The sequence below is a fragment of the Rosa rugosa genome, chromosome 2 (assembly GCF_958449725.1).
Source record: "Rosa rugosa chromosome 2, drRosRugo1.1, whole genome shotgun sequence".
Lineage (NCBI taxonomy): Eukaryota > Viridiplantae > Streptophyta > Magnoliopsida > Rosales > Rosaceae > Rosa > Rosa rugosa.
In genome coordinates, this window is record NC_084821.1 from 5,366,906 (window position 1) to 5,392,261 (window position 25,356).

Below are 25,356 nucleotides of genomic sequence, written 5' to 3' on the forward strand. Positions count from 1 at the left end.
ATTCATGGGGTAAAATTTAATTAATGCAAAAAATGGAGGACTACATATGATTAACCCCAAACGGATAAATGTAATTCATCTCCTCCCCATCGTTCCTCTACTTGGTTGTCATTTACTGCAGGTAAAGGGCCAAGAAGGACACGAGTGAAGCTCCAGCCAAGGACCCAACTATGGTGTTGGCAGAGGAATGTGCAGGTGCAGGAGCCCCGGTGGGAGTGCCATCGGTGGGAGTAGGAGCGGCTGCGACGGAACCTGTGGGAGCCGGGGCAGGGGCACCAGCTTTCGTGGCTTTGGGCTTTGGCTTTTCAACTTCCGCGGCCATGACTGCGGTCATGCAGACGGCGACGACAAGGACGACAAAGGCAATCTTCTTCATGTCCATGATGATGGATATGGGTATGTGATCGATCGACGGGAAAACTCTTAAGAGAGAATGTGTCAACCGATCACACGCGTTCAGAGGTGTTGGATTTTTTGTGCCTTGTGTGTTATTATGCAAATGCGTCCTGAGGAAAATGGGGTGGGGGTGAGAGGTATATATAGCTATAGCTATGTAGGGTTTTGGCTATCATTGGAATGATTCTGTTGGGTTTGGTTTCAAGGTTTGAAGATTTCTGTGGTTTTGGTTTGTTCCAGTTGTAGTGAAATGAGGAGGGGTTGTCCTCGTGTGTGAGTTTGCATGAACAACGCTTTGCCAAGCTAGAAGGGTGCAACAAATTTCAATCACATTACAAGGTGATCGATAAGAGGGTTTAGGACCAATGATGATGTATATATGTAATTTATGGGTCACAGAATTTGGTTTTCTTTCCATAATTACAACTTTAATTAGGACAATTCTTAGGTTCACCCCTAGGGTGAACGAGCATATTTACCTGATAGCTAAATTTATAAGCTATTGATTTTCCTTATTCACACTTAAGATTGTCAATTGTAGCAAGGGTAAACAAGGGTCTTTCCCGCAGAGGACTAAGGTTATAACTACTCAAAACAATGTCACAAAAGTGACCACTGTTCCTAGCGAACAGCAGTCGAAAACCTAATTAAAAACCTAATCTAAACTACTCAGAAAATTACGAAAATTTACAGAGATATACTAGACACACAGGGCGTCTAGCACACAAAATTTGGTATTATTCGGATATCGTTTACTATATAAAATAATTATAAAAATATAGAGGACAGAAAGTAACGAAAACAGATTTTAAGATGGTTTGAAAACAATATGATAAAGATAGTTAGGGAAGATGCATCCACCCCGGACAATCACACACAAGACAATTTGTTCAATCCTAATTCAATTAATCTAGATGAAGATGCTCAGGTTGGCTCGGTACGCTTGAACACAACCTATTACCCTTTCTTACTTCGTACGCTAGGCAGGAAGTGCTCTACACCTAGACTATTCCCAAGCAATGCAACCTAAAGGTACGGTTATTAGATTAAACATGCAGAGATCATTAAGGTCTAAAAGAGTTTGAGACATCACTAGGCATCGCAATAAACTTAGCGCCTTGCTTAACCTAGGACTTAGTTTACTTGATAGTGAAAACTAACAATTGCTTCTCTAGAAGGTTTGAGGAGTCCAACTATTGACACAGGCATCAAACAATCAAAGCGGTAGAATCCTAACATGCATACTAAGCGTGCACTCAAAGCATACAAGCAAGAATTCATCAATGGAAAAGCAGTAAACTAAAGTCTCATCTTGAATTAAAAGAAAATAAAATCAAAAGTCAAATCATCTTGTAGTTCATGTCTAGGGGCTTCAAGCAGCCCCCTAACTAATAAAAACTAATTAAACATGGAAGAAATAAAACAAACTAAAGAAGGGGGAGGAAGAGAGAGAGAGAGCTGCTGCAGAATCATCTCCTTTTATATGGTTAGAGGTTGCCTCCATCTTTCTTGTTGTGTAGGAAATCCAAAACTTAAAAGAATTAGGGTTCACGTGCTTAGGTGGAGTTTTCCTATTGGCTCTTGAACTTGATGACTCATTCCAACCATTCAAATCATGCCATTTGTCTATATTGAGCTGATATATGAAGCACAAACTCGTCCTCGGGCTTTTCGGTGTGATTTGGGCTTCGAAACATAAATTCCCGTCCAACCTCAGATTCACGCGCAGCCTGACCTTCTTGTACTAAATCAGCCATAACTTCTTCTAGAAAAATGATATTGACAAGCCGTAAAAAGATCTGGAAACTAGACATCTGGAGCTTTCCATCAATATAAAGATCATTCTCTGGATCGTTCTGAGCTGGTCTCAGTGCTCTGTCGAAGTTAACTGATCTGCACAGGCAGATTTCCCGATTTTGCCTTTCAATCCCTCTTTTACTTCTTTTCTCCTTCTTTACTCCAAGATACCTATAAAACAAATAAACAACGTAAATAACTAGAAAATATACTAAACTAACAAAGAAAGTATAGAGATTAACGCTATTAATATCACATAATTATGCTCCTATCATTACCCCATTGTCGATTAACATACTTTTACTTAATAAATTTATAATTCAACGGTTCATATCTTAAATTAGCCTTTAAAGATCATCTTAGTAAAAAATCAACCGAATCGCAAATCGTTTAGTTATCCAATTTTCGTCGACCATGTTCATTTTGAAAGGCATATATATTTATATTTAACCAATGAAGAAGTCAGATAATCCTAGTAGAAATATCGAAATTTAGTTGACATGAGAAATCAAAAATGAAAATTGATGGATTCAACCTTGTCCATTTATCTACCCTGCAGTAAGTAATATCACTAATATGCTTAATGTGTCCATCTATTTCATAGAAATTAATATCTAAAAGGTCTTCAATTTGATTGATTTTTTACAGAGCTAATCTTTGTATTAAGTTATACAACATGAATGGTTGGATTCGAAAATTATAAAGTTATTATGCGTTAATCGCAATAGAGAGTGAAGACCTTTTAGTTTTTTTTTTTTCTTTTCTTTCTTTCTTTTCTTAATTCTAAAGAGGACCAAAGGATTTTACTCCTACCCCCATGGTGACTCGAACCCATGACTTCGTACATAGGTAGTGGGTACTCTAACCACTGAGCTAACACCACATCGCGCGTCCTATGAAATACATAGGTGAAGACCTTTTAGTTATTCATTTCTATGAAATACATGGACGGTTCATTATAATAGTAGTAAGTGTTGTTAGAACGACCATCCATTTGTTTGATTCAATTGGATAACTAAACGATTTGTGATTCGGTTGATTTTTTACTGAGATGATTTTTAAAGGCTAATTTAAGATATGAACCGTTGGATTATAAATTTGTTAAGTAAAAGTATGTTAATTGACAATGGGGTGAATATGCTCGTTCACCCTAGGGGTGAACCTAAGAATTGTCCTTAATTAGGTGTATAAAAATATTCACCTAGGATGCCAAATTCAAAGGTGTGAAAGTAACTTATACCGAAAAGAGGAAAAGGAACACAACTAATACTTAGAAACAGGGGAAGTGCCTTACTAAAATATGATAAGAATTTTCACAAAAATGTGGATTAGAAAAGCAAGATATATATCTATATATGGTGTAAGTGTCTTATTATATTTCTAGAAAAATCGCCAATTGTATTCATTATAGACAAAGTCAATAAGTATATATTGGCCAATAGCGCTCTAAAATACATTAAATCAATAAGTATATATTAAGTTGACAAAAAAATTTAGGGATCCTCCCCCCTAGAATACTATAGCTAAAACATGGTTCGACCTTGCCCAACAAATTGTTGTTGATCCCATAAGGCCGACCACCACATTACCACATGAGCACCTCACCCCCCAAGTGCTTAATGTTGTGAAATTTTAATTATAACTCGCAAGCGCACTAATTATCACTAGTATAGTGTGCAAGTACAAGGTCGTTTCAACTGATGATTGATAATTAATTTAAATTTTAATCAATCCAAACACAAAATCACAAAAACACAATGAAGCTAAAAAAGATATGTTTTTGGATTTTTGAATTAACAAATAATGTGAAAATTAAAGAAAGAAACAAACAAACAAAATTTACGTTCAAAAACAAAGATGATAGAACCTAGGGTATCAGAATCAACCACTAACAATTTTTTTTATGTTTCGATGCAATTAACAGATTCTTTTATTTCTTTTGATGACAATTCCCGTATCTAAGTCCTTCTCATGTACTCTAGACCATAGTTTTCCTTAAGTATATGATTCTCTCCCTCTCGGGTAAAGGTCGTATATCCTAACTATGCAGAATGATCCTAACTATGCAGTTTATCATTCTCAGGTATAAATTTAACATGCAGGACTCATTACGCTTTAGAAAACAAGGGAATCAAGTAAACCGTTATTTTTTCTCAAGTATAATGTAATTTAACACACTTAATCACAATAAGCTAATCAAATTATATTGCATCTTTGCTTGAAATTTGTCTTCTAATTACTAAATGCAAAGCGCTAAGGTGATCAATCAAAGAACTTAAACATAAAACATAAATTCAAATAGTAATTAAGCATTCATCATAAGGAAACTATAATTAATTCAATCACTAAAAATCAAAATACATAAACAATCATGCAAAGTGTTGTCAATTTTAATATAGTACTCGCAAGTGCACGAATCAATTGTAGAATAGATGTGCAAGTACGAGGCCATTCCCTCAAGGACTGATTGAAACAATTTTGTTATGACAAATGTGCTATACTTAAGTGAAATAAACAAACTGACTTTTATGATGGGGGTGAGTTTTAAACAGAAAATTAAAGAAAGAAGAACTAAAATTAAAGACAAGAATGAGCAGAGAGATTCCTTAGAGTTTAAGAACAGATTATGAAGATGCTAATGCGTTGAATCCACCACCTAATACTTCTATCCTATTTTTTAGTTGATAACAATTGAATTCTCCTAGATTTCATGCTAAAGATTTCCGTACATAAGCTTTATTGATCCCGGACATGTGCCAAAGTTCTTGTAACCTATGAATTCGAACTTATTGATCCCGTATGGAACCCAAGTAGTCAAACTATAATTTACTTCACTTAATGATCAGGTTCAAGTAAAATTGTTCAACTCCATTAAGCACAAAAGGACTAGGAAATCATGCAAACAAGAATATCGACTATGATCAAGCACTTGTATTCTTACTTTACAACTCTTTAATTAGATTATCTTTGGCACCCTAGAAAACATCTACTATTTGATCAAGCCTCATGTTCTCCAACTAAATAACTCATAAGCAAAATCTAGGTCTTATTGATCCCGAGCAAAGATTTTGAATAAAAGTTCTATTGAAACGATGATTAAGAGTTTAACATAGAAACCTAGAAATTCCATAACAAACCAACTAAACAAATAGAACAGTAATACTAGGGGCTTCATCTCAACCCTAGCTTAGAAGTTTAGCAATATATAACTATGAAAAGTATGACTAGAATCAAAGAAAACATGAAACAAACAATGGAAGAATTGAGGAACTCCGGTCCAGCGATGGTGAGAGCTTCTCTTTTCCTTGTTCTCTTAGAAATATGATGCTTCTTGTGTCTCTAGATGTGCTAGGTTTCTGCCTTGTATGTCTCTTTTTAGTTCCTACTTGACTTGGGCTTCTTAAGTCTTCTAGTACAACTTGGAATAGATTTCTTCTCTCCAACTAAATGCAAGGTTATTATAGTCAATGAAAGAAATTACTCCAAATATGTCAGACACTTTCAATCTTGTTCCATTCGAGTGCTAAGAACAGCGGACTTGGGTCTCACAAGCTAGATTCCGAAAAGATATGCAAAACTCGTCAGAATCTGCCTTCCTGAACTAGGTACAGTTTAATCTTCAAAGTTAATGCTCAGCAGAGACAATTCTGGAAGCTCAAGATAGCAAGCACCTTTTCAATCTCGCGTATGACTTTAAGCTCCAAATCTTTATTTTCTCCAATTTAACCTACAAAACACAAACTCAAAGTAAGTGACTCAAAAATGACAAGAACTAAGTTTAGAATCCTACATTTAAGGGTATAAAAATATATGAAATTATGAGTATATCACAAAGGCATCATCCTGACTCTAGAAAAAGGTTTAGAAAAATATAACTAAATAAAACAAAGTAAAAGCATAAAAAGAATGGAAAGGGAAAAGAATGGGAAGATGGATGAGTCGTCTCTGCTCCTTAGGCGTCTTTAATATGCTCCTGAGACGTTCTCTAATCTCATGTGAAATTCGTGCTCCCTTATATAGGGAAGATTCTCATTCATCTTCGGCTTTAAGTTTCCTTGTAAGGCTTGGATTTAGATTGCCTTCTTCATTTGGAATGGGAAAACCTTGAAATATCTTCAGTAGAAGTAGGAATAAGTTCCTCATTGAATCCTCATATGAATTAACTTTTTTGAAGCATTAGGATTGACAATCTTGTGCCACGAAACTTGAGTTCTCCAAATGATTGTAAAACCCTGAGCAAATTTTCTGATTTGACCCATCTTTAATCAAATGATCACAGCTGACTCCAGAAGTATCAAAATTGAGATCCTATAATTCTACAGAAAATAGACATCTGTAGATTTCCAATGATATAAGGCTCATTGTCTGAATCGATTTGGTAATTTTCCAGTAATTTGGCAAAGTTCGATGCTCAGCACAGGCAGATTCTGGGACTTGGGATTGGAATTGCCTTTCAATCCTAATTAGCTTATTTTCTTCTTTCTACGAAACAAATCTACAAAAGCACTAAAATAACAGAAATGAATCATAAATAAAAAGAACTAAACATAAATATCAATATTAAGAGGCATAGAAATATAGGAAAATATGAGCACATCACTTAAACAACTTCCTATCAGCCAACAACGTTTATTAGACTAAAAAAGCAACATCCGACACTGTCAAGGGATGTACATTTTGAGTATTTCTATTCTCTTCATTCCAGCTAATATTTGTGTCGTTAAAGCGTTCTTACATATTAGATTTTTGTATTCGAATCTCTCACTTCCTTATGTCTTTTAGTTTTAGTAACAATATCGAAATGCAACAGCTAACTTTTTGTTTTGATCACAAACATTAAAACAGTGGGCATTCCAGTGATTCCACTATAATCAACCTCACTTTACTTATCATCATTCATCAAAATTGCATAGTTAAACTAGATAAATCGACACTTTATTGAAAGACAATGAAACTTTATTTGAAGGTCAACCCAAAAGACCTTAGCTAACCGACCGACCAAGAGAGCCATCCAAAGCAAATAAAGTCTGGACATGTCCAAGAACAAAATGCACGTCACAAAAAAGAATCCAGCTCCTCTAAAGTATAACTATGGACAAGATTGATGTAGTCAATGGAAGGTGTAGGTCACTGCAAACCAGGGATTTCAGTAGTCTATATTCGATCGATGGGGTTTCATAAACCTTGTTATTGATACATGCATGTAGTTTGTCCACACCTTTGAAAAATTAAATTTGAGGGTTTAAAGCTTTCTTATTGGAATTTGAAACAGATGTAACATGAGTAAAAGCTTTTCTTTTCTCTAGCCATAGATAAGTTTCCATGGAAGCACAGAGAAGTAGCAAACGCAGCTGCAGCATAGAAAAAGAATTTTGATGCACAAGATTGGTCAAATCCCTAATTTTTTTTTTCCTTCTATGGATCAAGTTAATGACAAGTTAACAAAAATTGATGATTAAGTGAGGTGTCAACTGTTAGGACTCATAGATCACTAGGCCAATAACCTCAATATACAACACTTTTTACACAACGAAAAAAAAAAAAATTGTTGTGTGATGATGGAAAGTCAATCACACAACATGACTAAGAACCATACGTTGTATAAAGCCATAAAAATTTTGATGTTTTCATGGAGAAGGTGATTCCACAACACTGGCAAGAATATTTTGTTGTGTGAATGATTAAAAAAAGAGTGGCAGATTTCTCGCCTGGCTTGACACAAATTTGGGTCCAAATATGTACCACATTATACAACATCATGGTTATACCTGTTGTGTGACACTAGGTTGCAATTTATCATACAACAGTTTTGGACTTGTGTTGTATGATTAAATTAGAGATTATTGGCAATTCGATCTGGATGTGCCCCCAAATGCTACTCCTTCTACCCCAAAACGTACAATTTTGGAGAACTAATATAGGTCATGGTTTGAGGATCCTACAACGTAAAAACCTTATTTCTGTTGTCTGAATGAAACTTGTTTATCGTAGCACCAAAACCATTGTACATAGCACGGCTGCGCGGGAATTTTCCCTCCTTAGAACCTAAGCTGAAATTTAAGTTATAGACGATCAGACAACATATTGAGATGTGTTTGTTGTGTGATGCATTAATAAAAAATAAAAAGAGTGTTCGGTTTTGACTTGGACAAATTAATAACACACCCTTTTCTGACACAAAGAGAAATAACTTCTACCAAAACTAAAAACTCACACTCTCACCAGCCCCGCAACCTCTCACCGTAAACTGTCACCATTTTCAACTCACCACCGTAATCTCTCATCAAAATACCATCACCGACATCCTGCAACCTCTCCTCAGTTTGCGTATGGATGGTTAGATTCTACCCATCGATGTCGGTTCGATTCTACTCATCGGTTTGGGTTCGATTCTCCTCAGTTTGTATTGGGAAGAAGGTGGAGGAGAAAGGGGTTTTGATTAGGGTTCTTCATTTTGGGGATTTCTGAGCAACTCGATTTAGTGCTTTCTCGAAGCAATCGATTTGGTATGTTGGTTTTCGCCTTCTTCAGTTAAGGTTATTTGTAGTTTATATCTTCCGTGCTGGTTCGTTCTTTTCCTCTCTCTCTCGCTCAAAAAGAATTCACCTCTAGGATAGGATGAAGATACCCAATACAATTCATAGATTAGAAAAACAGTCTCTCTCTCTTCCTCCATTTGAAGCCTTCAGCTTTGTTTCTATTTTCTCTGGATCTGATTTGTAGCCGATTAATCTCCAGGCCTCGACCAATCGTTAATTGAGGTTAGAAGTTGCTCGGATTTTGGTCAAATTAAAAACCCAAGCTTGAGCCCTTCGATCTCTCTCTTCGTCAAACCCTAAAATTTCATTCCCATATGCCAAGTTTTCTGCCAGTCTAGTCCCTATCGAATCTATGCCTTATCTCCAGGTCTCCACAAAGGTAGTCTCTAGTCCAACTTTTCCTTGTTCTCATGTTTATGAATTTGATCTATTTTGATTTGGGTTTTTTGGTGCAAAATGGACCCAGATGGCTTTGGAATCCTATACATTTGGATCGTACAAAATCAACAGCAGGGAAGTGTTTTATGACACTAATTTATCGTATGCCTTGGTTAATTTGCGCTCTATTGTTTCTGGTACCGTTCTTACTCTCTTACACTTATTAGAAATTTAGAATGTAGAAATAAGTATAAAAGTTGCAAACTTGATGACCAATTTCCCTCTTTTCTCTGCATGTCAATTCCTTTTGTTTTTGGTTTGGATTGAAATGGTGTTTTGGGTTCAGTCAAGACATTGTTTTGCTTATGAAAGTTGGAAAATTTCTTTCTTCTAGTGACTTTTGGTTGCTTGTAAAGAATGGTATATATGTGTTGAACTACTTGATTACTGGATTTCATTTTTGAGTATGCATATCCATTATAGAAGAAAAGGGTTCCTCACTATACTTGAATTTGGGTTTCTTTTGACACTGGAATGTAAGCAAATAATGGCCTGGTAGTTCCAATACTTAAGCACATACTGGGTGGACCATGTTGAACATTCTACATGTGTGTACATCTACCCTATCATTGTCGGATTTCCTTTTCAGTCAACTGCTCTTAATTGCTTCTTTGATTTGCTATTGCGTTTGATTTGTAATCCTATTTTGTAATGACGTTCTTATGCCTCAGTTTTTCCTTAAAGCAAATCTAACTGTGTGTTTAATTCCCACAGAATTTTATCATCAAATACTTGCCAAGGCTTTAGCCCATTTCTTTCATTCGAAATTTCTGATCTTAACTTGGTCAAAGCTTAGGTAAGCTTCTCTGCTATTTTAATATGATTCCCAATTTTGTGATGATGATATATTCATATACCTAATCATAATACCCCTCCAAACAATCATCCACGGTGAATGGCTTCATTTTATGGATATTTAGTTGAAGATAGTGTTTTGAGGTTCAATTGTGGTGTGAGTTTTAATAAGTTTGCTGAGGATAATGATTCAATCATAGTCTTATGATTCTGCATATGCCATGTATAAGTCAGAGGGTAATCCATGCTCAAGAAAAAAAAAATTAAAATAAATAAATAAAAGATTAGGTTATGTCATGCTTCGGGGATAAGGTGTATGGGGCAACCCAATGTAATTGAAGTGTTTTGTTCTTATTTTGATTTATATATTTTTTTAATTTTTTTTTTTTTAATTTTACAAAGAGAAACTGCATGTCTTATTGGGTTTTGGTCTGAGGCAAGTTGGTATGTTTACCAATTCTTGAGCAATTCTATTTACCAATTAATTGATTAGGTATATATATGATTATATACACTCTCATACACACAAGGTTCGATTCTGGGGCATATATTTTAAAAGTAGGTTGTTAAAGTTGTATAGACTTATTGTGATGCCAGAGGACCAGCATCAGTAATGTGCTGGGGAGATCTAGGAAACTTGCATAAACCAAAGAGCAACATTTTTTAATCAAATGTACCAATTTCCCTTGCTACTTTTGCTACCAAAAGTGACAAGCTTTTCCGGAAGATTAATTCTACTGGTTTAGATAAAGCAACCAAAACAAATGTATTTGCTTGAGAGAAGAAAAGCTTTCCAGTTATGTAATTGTATAGTTGCTATATGCTATATCATTGTGTATTGAAGTTAAATGGTGGTTCAGTAATAGGAGCTACGGGATGCTGTTGAGTGGTAAGTTGTTTAATTCCTTGTAGTACGTTGTTGCTGTCAAGTCTGTTTGATACGTACTTTGATATTCTTTTGTGGTACTTAAGTAACAGAAAGTTCTGCACATCACAATGCAGTCCCGCACTTTCTCCTCGATCAACCCCTCTATTTTAAATTGCCAATCACTCAATCATCCAAAATTCTGAGATCAGTTAGTTGTGGCCTTCCATTGCCAATCCCTCCTAATTGCATTACAGGATGAGGATTGTCAAGCGGTGGATTACACCATAAAGGAAATTTCAGAGGCAATATTTTGGAAATTTAGACCTCCAAGACCTGATGATGATCCCCCAGTAGGCTTTATGCTTCTAAAACTTGGAGGCTTAAAACCATAGGTAGGTTTAAAATTTTTATTCAAATACAAATTTTGAATACGTAGTATGGAATTTATTACTTTCAATTCACTTTACAAAGAAATGCTCTAATTATGTATTTTCTGTAGGAACAAAATGTATCCAGGCTACATTTATAAACCACTTTGAAGCTTCAAGGACCAAGAATGGCATTGGAGTTATCAAGATGATTAAGTGCTACATAGGTATGCTGGATAGTTCAGTATCACAAAGAACTTTAAGTTCTTTGTTAATATGTGTTTAAAACTGGTATTGATGATATATGATTATATATGCTTTCTCTCTTCATCAAGATGATTAAGTGCTACATAGGTATGCTGGATAGTTCAGTATCACAAAGAACTTTAAGTTCTTTGTTAATATGTGTTTAAAACTGGTATTGATGATATATGATTATATATGCTTTCTCTCTTCATCAGATCATATCTTAAAGCTTTTGTATGTTATATTAATGTCTATCTCTTACTAGTCATTTCTTATATTTTTACTAATGATACAAGGATATTGGGTGTTGTACCGTAATGCGCCACTGACTGTTGTTGGTTGCTTATTTGCTGATCAACTAAATGTTCAGTAACTCCTTGACATTTTGCTGAACTAATTCTAGGTAGCATGGATTGTCAAGCGGTCGTACACACCGCAAAAAACTTGGTACCCATTTGACTCGTTGAAGTGTCTCTTACCTAAATCTAGGTACATGTTAACAGCTTCTTAAGTAATCCAAATATAATGGTAAGCTCGGGTTTAGTATCTGATTTTCTTGGCATGGGTTTTGTTGTCTTAGGCTGAAACTTTTTGTTGAATGGATGCCAATAGCTAGAAAAGAACTTGGAAGCTATTTGTGCAATCTCCATCTTAACAATAAGCAAGCAACCAGGTAAAGGTTATTATGAAATATGTACTTTCTAATTGTCAAATATAATCTAGTTTTGATATGTAATTTCCTTAGCATGGGTTTTCTTGTCTTTGGCTGAAGCAATTGTTGAATAGATGTTCATTGGTAAATGGGCCTTGGAAGCTGTTTGTGCAATCTGTATCTGAACAATCAGCAAGTAGCCGGTAAATGTTGCTCTGAAAGATTCGGTGGACATCCTCTTACTCAAACAATGCGAACATCACCGTCCCAGGTAAATAAATATATGGTCCACATCCATGGTACTCCTTTCTGTTAAGCTAGCTACATGCCCATATTGTCTGACCTTGATCAAAATCCGTGGCCTAAGAATGCAAATACAGCATTGCATATATATTTTAGTTACAGATTCATGTTATAGATTGAGTTTTAGTCTCCGAAGCTTAATAAGTGAATTTATACTAGGATAAGAAATTTGAACATACGAAATCATTTGTAATAAAAGGTGGTTCAGTTATTGGAGCTGCAGGGTTTATTTTGGTATGGATGGTATGGCGTGTTGCTTCTTTCCTGGTAAATCATGTCTGGTGTGTCTCAGCAATTTTGTTTTGCTTATTTTACTTTTTCCATCATGATTAATTACTGGTGGGTTTGGTATTTGGTTTTCTTTTGTGGATTGAATGAAGATGGTGATGGTCCTGATGGATATGCACATACAGGTAAATTTTCCTATGTTAAATTCTAATAATTACATGAGAGACATCATTGAGGATAAAGACCTGACATTGTTTCCAAGAAAGGTAAAAGTGTAGTTTATAAATGTAGTCACGTTAACTTGGTTTATATTGACTCTTTTATGTCCATGCAGTGGGAGAGGAGAGGCAACAGTCAATACACCCAAGCAGACATAGAAATGATGCGAAATGAATGGGCAAAGTATGTCGTGAAGGCGTATGTGTAGGAGCTAAAGGAAAGCATAAGAGGAAGTAGGTTGTTGCTGAAGGAAAGCATCATTTTTGTGCTTATCTGCTGGTACAATATTCATGCACTGTGTGGCATGTTTTGTAACAAATAGTTTGTATTTGTATCAGCTTTTGATGTCCCAAGTAGATGGGCATGTATTTGAATGCTTTTCTTCTTTCAATGTTGGCTTGGATGATTGGGAAATCCTCCCTTTTAACATTTGAATGCTTCCTTCAAATAGTATGAGTTGGATTACTCATTTCATAGATTCCAGTGTCTTTTCTTTACAATTAGTCATTGTTCATTAGGTAAAATGGAGCATTATTATCAATGCACAAAATCCAGAAAAGACGATTATCACACAACAGAATTTCTAATGTTAATAATGTTGTCTGAAGTAACAATTTGGATGTTCACACAATGAATTCTTATATAACCATACAACGGTTTTAACAAACATACGTTGTCTTATTTACAATCACACAACTGCAATAACTAGAATACATTATCTAAAAACTAACACACAACAATAAAATTTCCAAAAGTGAAGTGTGAGGATAACTCATACAACAGAAAAAATAAAATGTTGTTGTCTGATTCGCCTTTCATACAACGCCTCGGAAACAACTTTCGTTGTGTGAATGATGCCAATGACATGTGCAGCATGACTGCACGGCAACTTTGGCTACCATCTGCCGAGAGAAGGCACAACACTTTTAACCAAATAAGTGTTGACTGTTTGTGTTTCATACAACGGGTTTCCACCGTTGTGCCAGTTTTCATTACACAACGCTCCGATACACAACGGAGATCGTCCAAATCACACAACGAATTTGGTCCGTTGTCTGTTAGCTTTTTTGGCCTAGTGGATCACGAGGAGCATCAAGATTTTATGATCTCGATGTAACTTTTTGCCTTTCTCATGCATGATATGCTAAAATTGGCATTCAACTTAACCCTGCAAAAAGTTGTCAATCGTAGTATATAAATAGCAAGGATCGTTTGATGCCATAAGTTAGAAGGGTTGTAAACTAGTGTGGACACACAAAACAAAATAAAAGAAAAATAAGCAAATAAAGAAATAGGGGTGTTTGAAAATTTTCAAAAACTAAAAGAAATAGAAAATGTTGGAGAAATTGGGGTTTTATATCAATGAGATGAAGGCAGCTAGGGACATACTTTTCTATCCACCGATTACATGCAAATCTGACTAAACTTCTTAAGTTCTTTACTAAATGGTGAATGATAATGGTAAAGGAGAAATCAAGAACGTACAACTAAACCTCATTATTTTAAGTCATTAGTTTCCTTAGTTCAACCTTATTACGCACTAAGTAAAAACCATTCTCAACAAGAGAAAGTGTTGAGAAAGTTGTTCAAACATGTCAAGATCATTACGCATATATAAGAGAAAGTGTGACCATTAAACATTAGACTAATCCTAGTATGAAAGCGCCATCTATTCTTAGCCTAAATTGATCGTTTGATTTTACTGTTGTCCTATAATAGTTGCTACTCTTGACTTAAGATCACAAAACGATTAGGTGAGTTGTTAACTTAAGTCTAGCACTAATTACATGCATACGTACACTTCACATTTGCAACCATAAAATGTATCAATCAAGTAATCAACCAACCATTCACAAAAGATAGTAAAATCATTTAAGAAAACATACATCTAACTTTCATATAATTGGGGCTTCAAAACAACCCCTAACTATAAGAGAGTTAGTTCGACATTGTCACCACCAAAAAATTCATAATAAAAAGTTTATTATAAAACCAAAAACAGAGATGGACGGAGATGGTAGCCAAGAAGCCCTTCAACACAAGAAACTCTAAGGATGGTGATAACGCAAAGATGGTTATGTTTCTGGGTTTTTGTGTATCTTAGACGCTCCAAGGAAGAACTAGGGGAAGATGTGTAGAGAGAGATGCAACAAAATACTTTTCCTTTTATATTGCTTTTCTTCCACGAATCCTTCTTAAATCCAAGTTTCCTTTGAATATTCTGATTGGTGCATATGTAGGACCAATGGGAACACGCCACCTCATCTAATTGAATTAGGGTTGCAATAATCTGCGCACCTGCCTATCTTCTTTATTTTCTCCTTTGCCTCAACTAAAACCTAATAAATCAAAACAAGTATAAATAACAAATAATAAAGAGAAAATCATAAAAGGCTCAAACCCTTATTTACCCCACCGAGTATAAGAGGCTCAAGCCCTCAATTACCCCACCAGGTTCAAGAGGCTCAATCCCTGATTTAGCCCATCGTGCGTAAGAGGCTCAAGCCCTCATCTACCCCACCAAGCATAAGAGGCTCAAGCCCTCCTTTAGCCCACCGTGCATAGACGCTTAAACCCTTATTTACCCCACCGAGTATAAGAGGCTCAAGCTCTCAATTACCCCACTGGGTTCAAGAGGCTCAAGCCCTCATTTTGCCCACCAGGCATAATAGGCTCAAGCCCTCATTTAGCCTACCGGGCATAAGAGGCTCAAGCCCTCAATTATCCCACTGGGTTCAAGAAGCTCAAATCCTCATTTAGCGCACCGGGCGTCAAGAGGCTCAAGTCCTCCATTCCCCCAGCGAGTCATGCTCTGTAGCTTAGCTACCTACAGTGCATCCTCATAAACCCACTCTAACCCCGTCCACTCAAGACATTTCTCACGTCCGAATTTGGAGGACTCCCCATGGGCATAGTAGGGTACGAAGCCTACGTAATGGCCGCCATATAATCAAGTCCACACCCAAGAGATATATTGAACAGGAACTTGGGGGACTTGTACACACCAGTACATATTCGACTTGTTGTACAGGCTTCATACCGCTTCTATGCCACGCTAGATTAGCAAGGTACCATGGCTTGCCCAGGGACCAATACTCTAGACAGTGGTGTCCATAAGGAGCGACACCAAAGGTCACAAAGGACAACACCGAGCCTGAAAAGGCTTCCCAAAGTATGCACCATAATCTGCATCAAAACCTACAAACTGGGGGACTACATCCCACATTGAAGAAAAGGGAAACCTCTTCCCTTGTTGAGAGTATATAAGTCAACTCAACCACCTCCATTAAGGGTAACAACTTCTGGTCTCTTATAGTTACTCTGTCAAATTATATACATAACCTGACTTAAGCATCAGAGAGGTATAGACCGATCAGCTCAGTCAGTCCCTCTGACGTTGTGTATTTCCTTTGACAAGGTCTGGAAGCCATCCACATAAGTAGTTACAAGTATCGCATTTTGTCAGGCTACACTAAAGTATTGCATTCTATCAGGCTACACCGGAGAAACCAACAGAAACAATGGTGTTAACGTAGTTTCTAGGCTTGCTATTTGAAGTGAGCATGGAACTGTTGAATGAGTAGACCTAGTCTATATATGTACTGCTGTGGCACCGCCACAAACTTTTTGTCTATCCTATGTCAGTAGCGGGAGAATATGTAATAGCCCATTCTATAATAATATATTGATATGATATCTATTAAAATAAAATAAAAAATTTGTCTGACTTCAACTTATCAATATCAACATCACTTCTTAAAATTCAATTTAATTTTCTCCAATAGACCAATAAGTTTGCTGGACTTTTTCTAATCAATCAATTATCCATTTACTCGTACGTTTCTAATCAATCCATTTCCGTTTGCTAACAAAATAGAACAGCTCCATCCCAATCATAGCTAGTCACAACAGAAGAATGATTAAGATATAAATTCACTTGTTTTTATGCGCATGTTTCGACTTTTTGTGCGGTTATTTCGTGAATCACGTATAAAATAATGAAAATAAATCCAAGAACAATCCAAATTCGCGCGCGAATTTTAATTCATTTATTACATATTACATATTACACGCACACACCCTGAAAAAGAAACATAAAAAATGGAGGACTACATATGTTTAACCCAAACAAACCGATAACCTTCATCTCCTCCTCCTTCCCCTCTAGTTGATTGAGTCATTTACTGCATGTAAAGGGCCAAGAAGGACACGAGTGAAGCTCCGACCAAGGACCCAACTACGGTGTTGGCGGAGGAATGTGCAGGTGCAGGAGCCCCGGTGGTAGAGCTATCGGAAGTAGAGGTAGAGCTAGCGGAAGTAGAGGTGGTAGAATCTTCCGAGCTAGAGGTGGTAGAATCCCCGCTAGAAGAGGTGGTAGGAGCCTCAGCGGAAGAGTGTTTAGCTCCGGAGGGAGTAGGAGTGGGTGCATGGGAGCCTTTGCCACTGTTAGGAGCCGGGGCAGGGGCACCAGATTTCGGGGAGTCGGCTTTCTGTGGGGGGGGTGGATAGAATACTGTCGGCTTTGGCTGTTCCTTTGCGGCCATGACTGCGGTCACGCAGATGGCGGCAACAAGGACGACGAAGGCAATCTTCTTCATTTCCATGATGATGGATACGTGTATGTGATCGATGGACGGGAAACTCTTAAGAGAGAATGTGTCAACCGATCACACGCGTTAAGAGGTGTTGGATTGTTTGTGCCTTGTACTTTATTCTGCAAATGCGTCCTGAGGAAAATGGGGTGGGATGGGAGGTATATATAGCTATTGCTATGGAGGGTTTTGGCTATTATTGGAATGATTCTGTTGTTTGGTTTCAGAATTTGAAGATTTCTGTGGTTTTGGTTTGTTCGGGTTGTAGTGAAACGAGGAAGGGTTGTCCCCGTGTGTGAGTTTGCTTGAATAACGCATTGCCAAGCTAGAAGGGTGCACCAAACTAATTAAGGATGTCAAAATCACATTATTACAAGTGATCGATAAGAGGGTCTAGGACCAATGATGATGTATATATGTGATTTATGGGTCAAAGGATTTGGTTTTCTTTCCAGAGTTACAACTTTACGTGTATAAAAATTTGGTCTAAATCCAAAGGTGTGAAAGTAACTTATACCCCAAAATAGGAAAGGGGGTATATATAATAAAATCTGTTTAGTCTCTGTATTTTGCCTCTAATATCATTTCAGTCCCTGACATTTCAAATTTATCTAAACACGCCTTAATCTCTCAATTTCTCTCCAATAGGTCCACTCCATCCAAATGCTTTGTTGCTGAGGTGACAATCCATTCAATGCCAACTCAGCTCGATAAAAGTAAAATGTCCAATATAACCCTGTATTTTTTCTCATTTTTTTTTTCTTTTTGATTTCTTTTATTCTTTTATTTTTTTTTTCTTTCCTATCTTCTTCTTCTTCTTCTTCTTCTTCTTCATACCCAAAAAAAACCATGCCACTTTTAATCAACAAAAAAAAACATCGCCACTAGCCTCCGACCACCATACCACCACCAAGAAAGTGAGATTTGCTTCTGAATTTCACATTTTAAAGCATACTATACACTCATGTAAGTAGAATCAGTGAAAGGAATCAAAAGCTTTAAGCTTTCGACCCTCAATTCAAGTACATTTTCAAACCAAATCACACTCTCTCAGTCTATGAACCCCAAAAAAAAAACAAAAAAAAACAGGTAGAAAACCTGACCAAAAACTCAAATAGCCAGATGAGATTTTGAATCAAAACACTTCACCCAGCAAAACCTTACCAAAAACTCAAATACCCAGAACATATAGGCGGGTTTCAGAGGGCATTGGACTGCCTGGGCCGCGTCGGCGTTGGGCTGGGTGGGGTACCCAGATTGCATCTGTTCTCCTTTTACCGTCTCTCTCTCATCGATGGCTTCAACTTGCTCAAGATCGAAATGGGTACTTCAGGAATTGAATTCAACCTCAAGAGAAAAACTCGACCCATTTCGAAAAGGGACTGAATTTGAAAGGGAGTAGGACAGGAAAATATGAACTGGAGTCAATTCTACATTCTATCTCAAAACAGAATTTTGTATGAACAGTCATTGGTTTTACCTTGATTTTCGAAGATTCAACCATTGGATTTTCATGAAATTTGATCAAAGTTCAGAAGACTCGATTCTGAAGAACTTTTATGAAGAAGTCGTGACTATCTGAGAAACAGAAGATGAAGAATTTAGCCGCTGAAGTCGACGAGCACAGTTCCTTAGGAATGAAAGAGTTGTTCATTCTCCACTGTATTTCCAGTTCAGGCCTAGTAAATCTAAATTCTAAAGTGATGAAGTGGGTTTCTTGGGAATGTAAGGGGTAATTTCATGAAGGAAAATTCTTTTATCTTGAACGGGAGAGACAAATAATGGGGTTTTGGAAGGGGCATGGAGTTATATTAATTTCAAAATGAAGGCGTTTGGCCTTGGAGTTGATCGCAATGAGATTGATAATTGGGGTAGAAGAGAGAGCTCAGTGGTGGTTTGGGAGTGAAGAAGAAGGTGGGAAGAAAAGAAAAAAAAAAGGAATACAAGAAATAAAAAAAATAAAAAAAGGAATAAAAGAACACAAAGCTATATTGGACATTTCATTATTATCGAGTTGAGTTGGCATTGAAGAAATTGCTACGTCAACAACTTAATGGAGCATTTGGAGGGAGAGTTAACGGAATAGGCCTATTGGAGAGAAATTGAGAGGTCAGAGAGTTTTTAGATGAAATTGGAATGTCAGAGACTGAAATAATGTTGGAGGCATACTATAGGGACTAAACAGATTTTATGGCATATATATATATATAGAGCAAGGATCTGAAGAGGACGTCCGTGAAGTTTGAAAGTTGCGGACGAAATACGTGTCAGGCGTTGGTTGGTTTAAAGAATTCAATGAGCTGGGCTTATATGCGGGGCCCACCACATCATCTTCTCTATCTCTCTTGAAGCTAGGATCCAGAACGAGTCCGACTCGTGCCAGGACGCTGTGTCGGTGGTTCTCAAAACATTTCTCGACTCAGAATTCTGCATCCAGCCGAGGGGGGATAGCTTCACCCACATGGTGGCCGGTTCGACCCTGGTCTTTTTCCGGAGGCGGAGCGACGAAAAAACCAGACCCATCTCAAATTTTAAATTTCAATCCCTTCTACCATTGCGTTTCCATGGTTGTATCTCACCGACAAAGCTCGGCATGGAAGAAATTTTTTCTTTTTTCTTTTTTGATGGGTTGGTAGTTTGGTAATGAACTTCTATCTTTTTGAATTTCACTCTTCTATCTCAAAATCAAGAAGTTATCTGGGCATCAGTTTCTCAAATACATAGTTTCCTTCTTTCTGGGCATCAATTTCTGGGTTCAACTCTCTTAATTAGAAATTCATGTTTGGATTTATAAAACTATCTGGGTTTGCTTGACTGTGATTCAATTAAAAAGAAAAAAGAATTCTTGATGAAAACTTTACATCAGTTACGACAAATTGGAGTCTCCAATACTAATAGCACACTATTCCATACTTGTAGATGTTTAAAGATTAGAGCAGATGAGAGGGTCGAAGGGGATGGGATTATGAGAATGGTGGAAGGGAGGAGCGAATGTGAAGTTGGAGTGGAGCTTGAGACGGCGGTGGTTGGCGGGTTTCTTTGGGGAATGAGAGATTAGCAGCAACACTAGAGTGCTATGGTGATATATGAATACTGAGGATTGGAGATTGGAGATACAATTTATAATCAATCTGTTTCCAGTTTTTGGAGAGACAGAGGAGGATCAGGATCAAGAGCAAGTTCTATGTGTTTAGAAAACTGGAAGAGTTAGAGACAGAGAAGGAGTGTTGACTAATTGGACCGAGAGACGGAGAAGATGATGTTGGTGGGACCTGCATGGAAATTAAGTTGATCGGTGGCTGACACGTATCGTCCGCAACTTTCCAACTTCACGGACGTCCTCTTCAGATCCTTATATATATATATATATATATATATATATATACTTGGGAACAGAGGAAATGTCTTGCCAAAATATAATAAGAAATTTCAGAAAATATGGATTAGTACGTAAGCGTCTTTTTATTTTTCTAAGAGAATAATGAATTGTATTCATAATAGACAAGGCCAATATGGCTCTATAACACACAAAACCAATAAGTATATATTGAGTTGACACAAACATATATAAGGATCCCAAACCCTAGAATCCTCTTAAGGTTGAGAATCACAAGAACTCCAATTAACCCTCGATGGTTGGCTCAGTCCATCTTGCGGTCTCAAGCTCTAGTTCAATAAAGTGAAACTTAAACTTTAGCTAACCGTATTCAATTGTCCACATATATGACTTAAAAATCACCACACATGTAGAGGCGTGTTGAGAATATGAGAACCTTGCATGTAGGTTTTAACGATTTGGATCCGCTCTATCTATTGCCAATTGATTGTGGTTGTTAAGCCTAGATTACTTTATCACAACCTTGGCCAACAAGTCGGCCTTGATCCTATAAGGCCGACCTCCGCATGATCACCACCACCCTTAAGTGCTTAGCAATAACTTCCTATCGGCCAACAACGTATGTTAGACTGAATAAGCGATATCAGACACACCTAAAAGATGCACATTTTGAGTATTTGTATTCCCTTCATTCCGGATAATATGTTTTTTTTTTTTTTTTTTGAGATAAAACATATTTCATTAGATGACAAGCCAGAACAGCGCATACAAATCCATAATATATTGGAACATGGTACCATTCACTTAATACCATGAAGCTCAATTATCAAGAGCCTAAATGACTATGTAAAGTCATTTCGCATGAAATAAAATAGCTTGAATCATCCTTCGTAAATGCATAAAATTATGGTACTCCAGAAGATTCATTTACATGGTGCAAGTACAACCCCGTAGTATGCAAGCTAGTCCCACCTATGTCACACATAAGAATTGACAGGACTCAACCTGAATTTCATCATGAAATCCAAATTGACCCTGCTGGGTCCACTTTAAGTGAAATCCATTAATCCAACTGTAAATTTGGCAGAACTTATCCTAAATGTGGAATACCCAAACCTGCAAAAACAAACTCTACAATTCTAATAACAGAATCCATCCTTAATCCGTTTGAGCCAACATGTTCCCCATAATAACAACTCAACTCCAACTAATATACTTAAGTAGGGCCGGTCCTGAAAATTAAGAGGCCTAGTGCAAAAATTTTAATGATGCCTTATTAATCACGATCTCAATTAGAAGAAGGAATGAAAAGAAAAAAAATATATTAAAAGAAGAGAGAAGATCACAAAATAGGCAAAGAAAAAATTAAACAGAGCTAAGCACCCATGGGTTTTGAACCTAAGACCAATCAAGCCTAACAACTTAAGGTAAAGTGGCCAACTAAACTGAACAACAATTCAATAACTCTTAACATTCTTGACCTATATATTTATCTAAAGCCATTACAAAATTGAATTCAAAGGCCTTCGAAAACTGGAGGCCTTGTGCGGCTGCTCCATTTGAACACCCCTAAGGCCGCCCCTGTACTTAAGGGTCATAACCCTTAACTCTCGATCGCCAAATTTCAATATAAGCTAAAGAATGATATTCATAGCAATTTATTTAATACCAAGAATTGAAGTATGCTCCCAAAAATAACAACCCAACTCCAACTTCAACCAAGAGTCATGCGAAATGAAGCTGAAGGATACGACAGTACTATTAAAATTTGGATGATATTTATATTGTCGGAAGTGTTCTTACATATTAGATTTCGGATTCGAATCTCTCATTTTCTGTTGTCGTTAACTTTCCGAAACAGTACTAAAATGCTACAGGCAACCATAGTTAGTAAAATACAGGACGTGTATAGTACGCGAAAAATATGTGTATAATTTGGACATTTTATCAAATAGTTCTTTGAAAAGTTCGGCAAAATATTTTTAGTTAATTAATTAATTAACATTTTAATTGTAAAATAGTAAATTACATTATTTTTGTTCAATTATATGTGTAAAATTTGGGGAAAAAAATGTAAAAATCGTGTATTTACTGGTATAATACTTTTGTTTTTGTTTCTTCAAGTATGAGATTAGACGATATTAGTTTCTCAGAGGCAGACGATATAGGGAACTTGTCCCACCCTCAATCCCGAAGGAGATGAGTTTACCACACTTTGGGAACCCCCCAACCCCTTATTTTATTAATGCAAAAGAAAGCTAATACAAAATAGTTGGGGGGATCAAGCCAAAACCCAACCTGGAATAAACAAGGAAGACACAAACCCTCTTTCCTTGCACAAGTAAAACAAGAAAAAACCAAGCACAAAAACAATAAAACGTATAACAACAAAACCATCTACAAAACCTATAATAAATTATAGAAGACAAATCTCGCCCATAAGACCAAGCAATAAAGGTATGCCAGTCATCCTCCATCTATAACCGTCGTTGAGCGCACCTTGATTAGAAAAAGCATCAGCTATAGTTTTCCCCTCCCGAAAAGTGTGAGTGACCCTAAAATGGATCATACGAGTTAAATACAAACATTTATACCATGCAATTCGTAGCCATCTCGGCATTCAGCTCCCCCTGCAGTCGAGCGATCTCTCGGTCAAAGTGCACGAGCAACTCGGCAGAGGCTTGATAGTTCATGTTCACCGCCTACATCGCACACCAAACATTAGAACATCCCCAAAATACAAAGCAAAAGAAACAGAATGCATGCAAAGAAATCGCGATACGTACCCTCATCAATTTTTCCTGGGCTTCACGATACCCAAGACGAGGATCCTCGACATTTACACGGCCACGATCGCGATGGCAATTGCTCAAATCGGCAACCATATGTAAGATGGCACCATCCGTAATCCCAATCTTGCCAAGGGTACATGCGAGACCCCCAGCAACCTCGTCACGAGATGTCACGCCCCTGATTTTTAACACAAATAAAAATCGATATATAATCCCATAATTATACATGCGTGAACGTTCAGTCATCAATATCAAAAACCTGGAAACTTTTTCCCTTTAAACTACATATGTATTGATGCCTTGAACCCACTATATCAATATTGACCCGCCCACAGAGTCATATATTACATAAGCTTACGAATTAAATTGTCAACAAAAAGATAAAACGTAAATGCTCCTCAGAGTTTACTACAACGGAAATCCTTATCAACGGTAAAGTCACAAAAATGGCTTCCTACCGTTAAGCTGCAAGTGCGCTATCTCAGCTTCAGCCCCGATTATCCTACCCTGTAGGATTAACCCCTACACCGTTGGAATGGTGCACCGGGTTGCCACACAACAAACCCGGTAAGCTTTTGCAAGCCCGTATGAGTAACTCAAAACAACTCACACAAAATCACGGGATAAAGCCCGCACGTTTCAATCGAGAAAACCAAATCATGCTTTGATTCCTTCAAAACACGAAATAAAGGAGAATAACTCACATTTTAATTTTCTGTCAAATCGAAATAAAAGAAAGCAACTTACACCTTGGTTCCTTTTAAAACGAAACATAGAAAACAACTCACTCCTTGATTTCTATCAGTTGTACCAAAATCGTACCATAGAAAACAACCCACACTTGAATTCTATCAATATAATATAGAAAGCAACTCACTCCTTGATTTCTATCAATATAACATAGAAAACAACTCACACCTTGAATTCTATCAATTGTACCATAATCGTACCATAGAAAGCAACTCACACCTTGATTTATATCAATATAACATAGAAAACAACTCACACCTTGAATTCTATCAATTGTACCATAATCGTACCATAGAAAACAACCCACACTTGAATTCTATCAAAATAACATAGAAAGAAACTCACTCCTTTATTTCTATCAATTGTACCAAAATCGTACCATAGAAAGCAACTCACACCTTGATTTCTATCAAATATAACATAGAAAACAACTCACACCTTGAATTCTATCAATCGTACCAAATCGTACCATAGAAAGCAACTCACACCTTGATTTCTATCAAATCGTTAATAAGGAAAACAACTTACACCTTGTCCCCTTAAAAACCGTTAATAAGGAAGCAACTCACACCTTGTTCCCTAAAAACACGTAATGTCATGAGTTATCAATAACCAATTCCCGTTACCCCATGAATTACCTATATGGCAGACAGACTAGAGCTCTAACTGAAAACGTAACCACTCGTCCGGCCAAAGACGTGATTACCTGATATTCTGTCCAAGGTCATAGACCTTCGTTCCTCGGGCCGCACAGTCCCTTGGAGCAAAACATTAAAGGAGTCGCACTTGACCCAAAATGTTACACAATCTCAACGCTTTTCAAAACAATCGAAATAAACATTTCCATAATCATTGTTTTTCGAAAAGCCATAACACAAAAACAATAAAGAGCATCAATCCATGCATATTGTTTTCATACCCCAAATATCAACGCTTTTCAAAACAAATAGAATCAACAATTCCACAATCATTTGTTTTCTAAAAAGCCACAACACAAAACAATAAAACGCATCATTCATGCATATTGTTTTCATAA

General features: G+C 36.8%; 1 protein-coding gene across 1 annotated transcript; it reads right to left on the reverse strand.

Moving 5' to 3' along the window:
• Nucleotides 1-16,867: 16,867 nt before the first annotated feature.
• LOC133732870 (classical arabinogalactan protein 5-like) lies at nt 16,868-17,582 on the reverse strand. Its single transcript, XM_062160476.1, has one exon. The coding sequence runs from the start codon at nt 17,451-17,453 to the stop codon at nt 17,031-17,033; it is 423 nt and encodes a 140-aa protein (XP_062016460.1). The 5' UTR covers nt 17,454-17,582; the 3' UTR covers nt 16,868-17,030.
• Between the last annotated feature and the right edge of the window lie 7,774 nt (nt 17,583-25,356).

What these genes read in the sequence shown, in the direction of transcription:
- LOC133732870 (XM_062160476.1), bottom strand. Translation starts at nt 17,453, where the DNA reads ATGGAAATGAAGAAGATTGCCTTCGTCGTCCTTGTTGCCGCCATCTGC.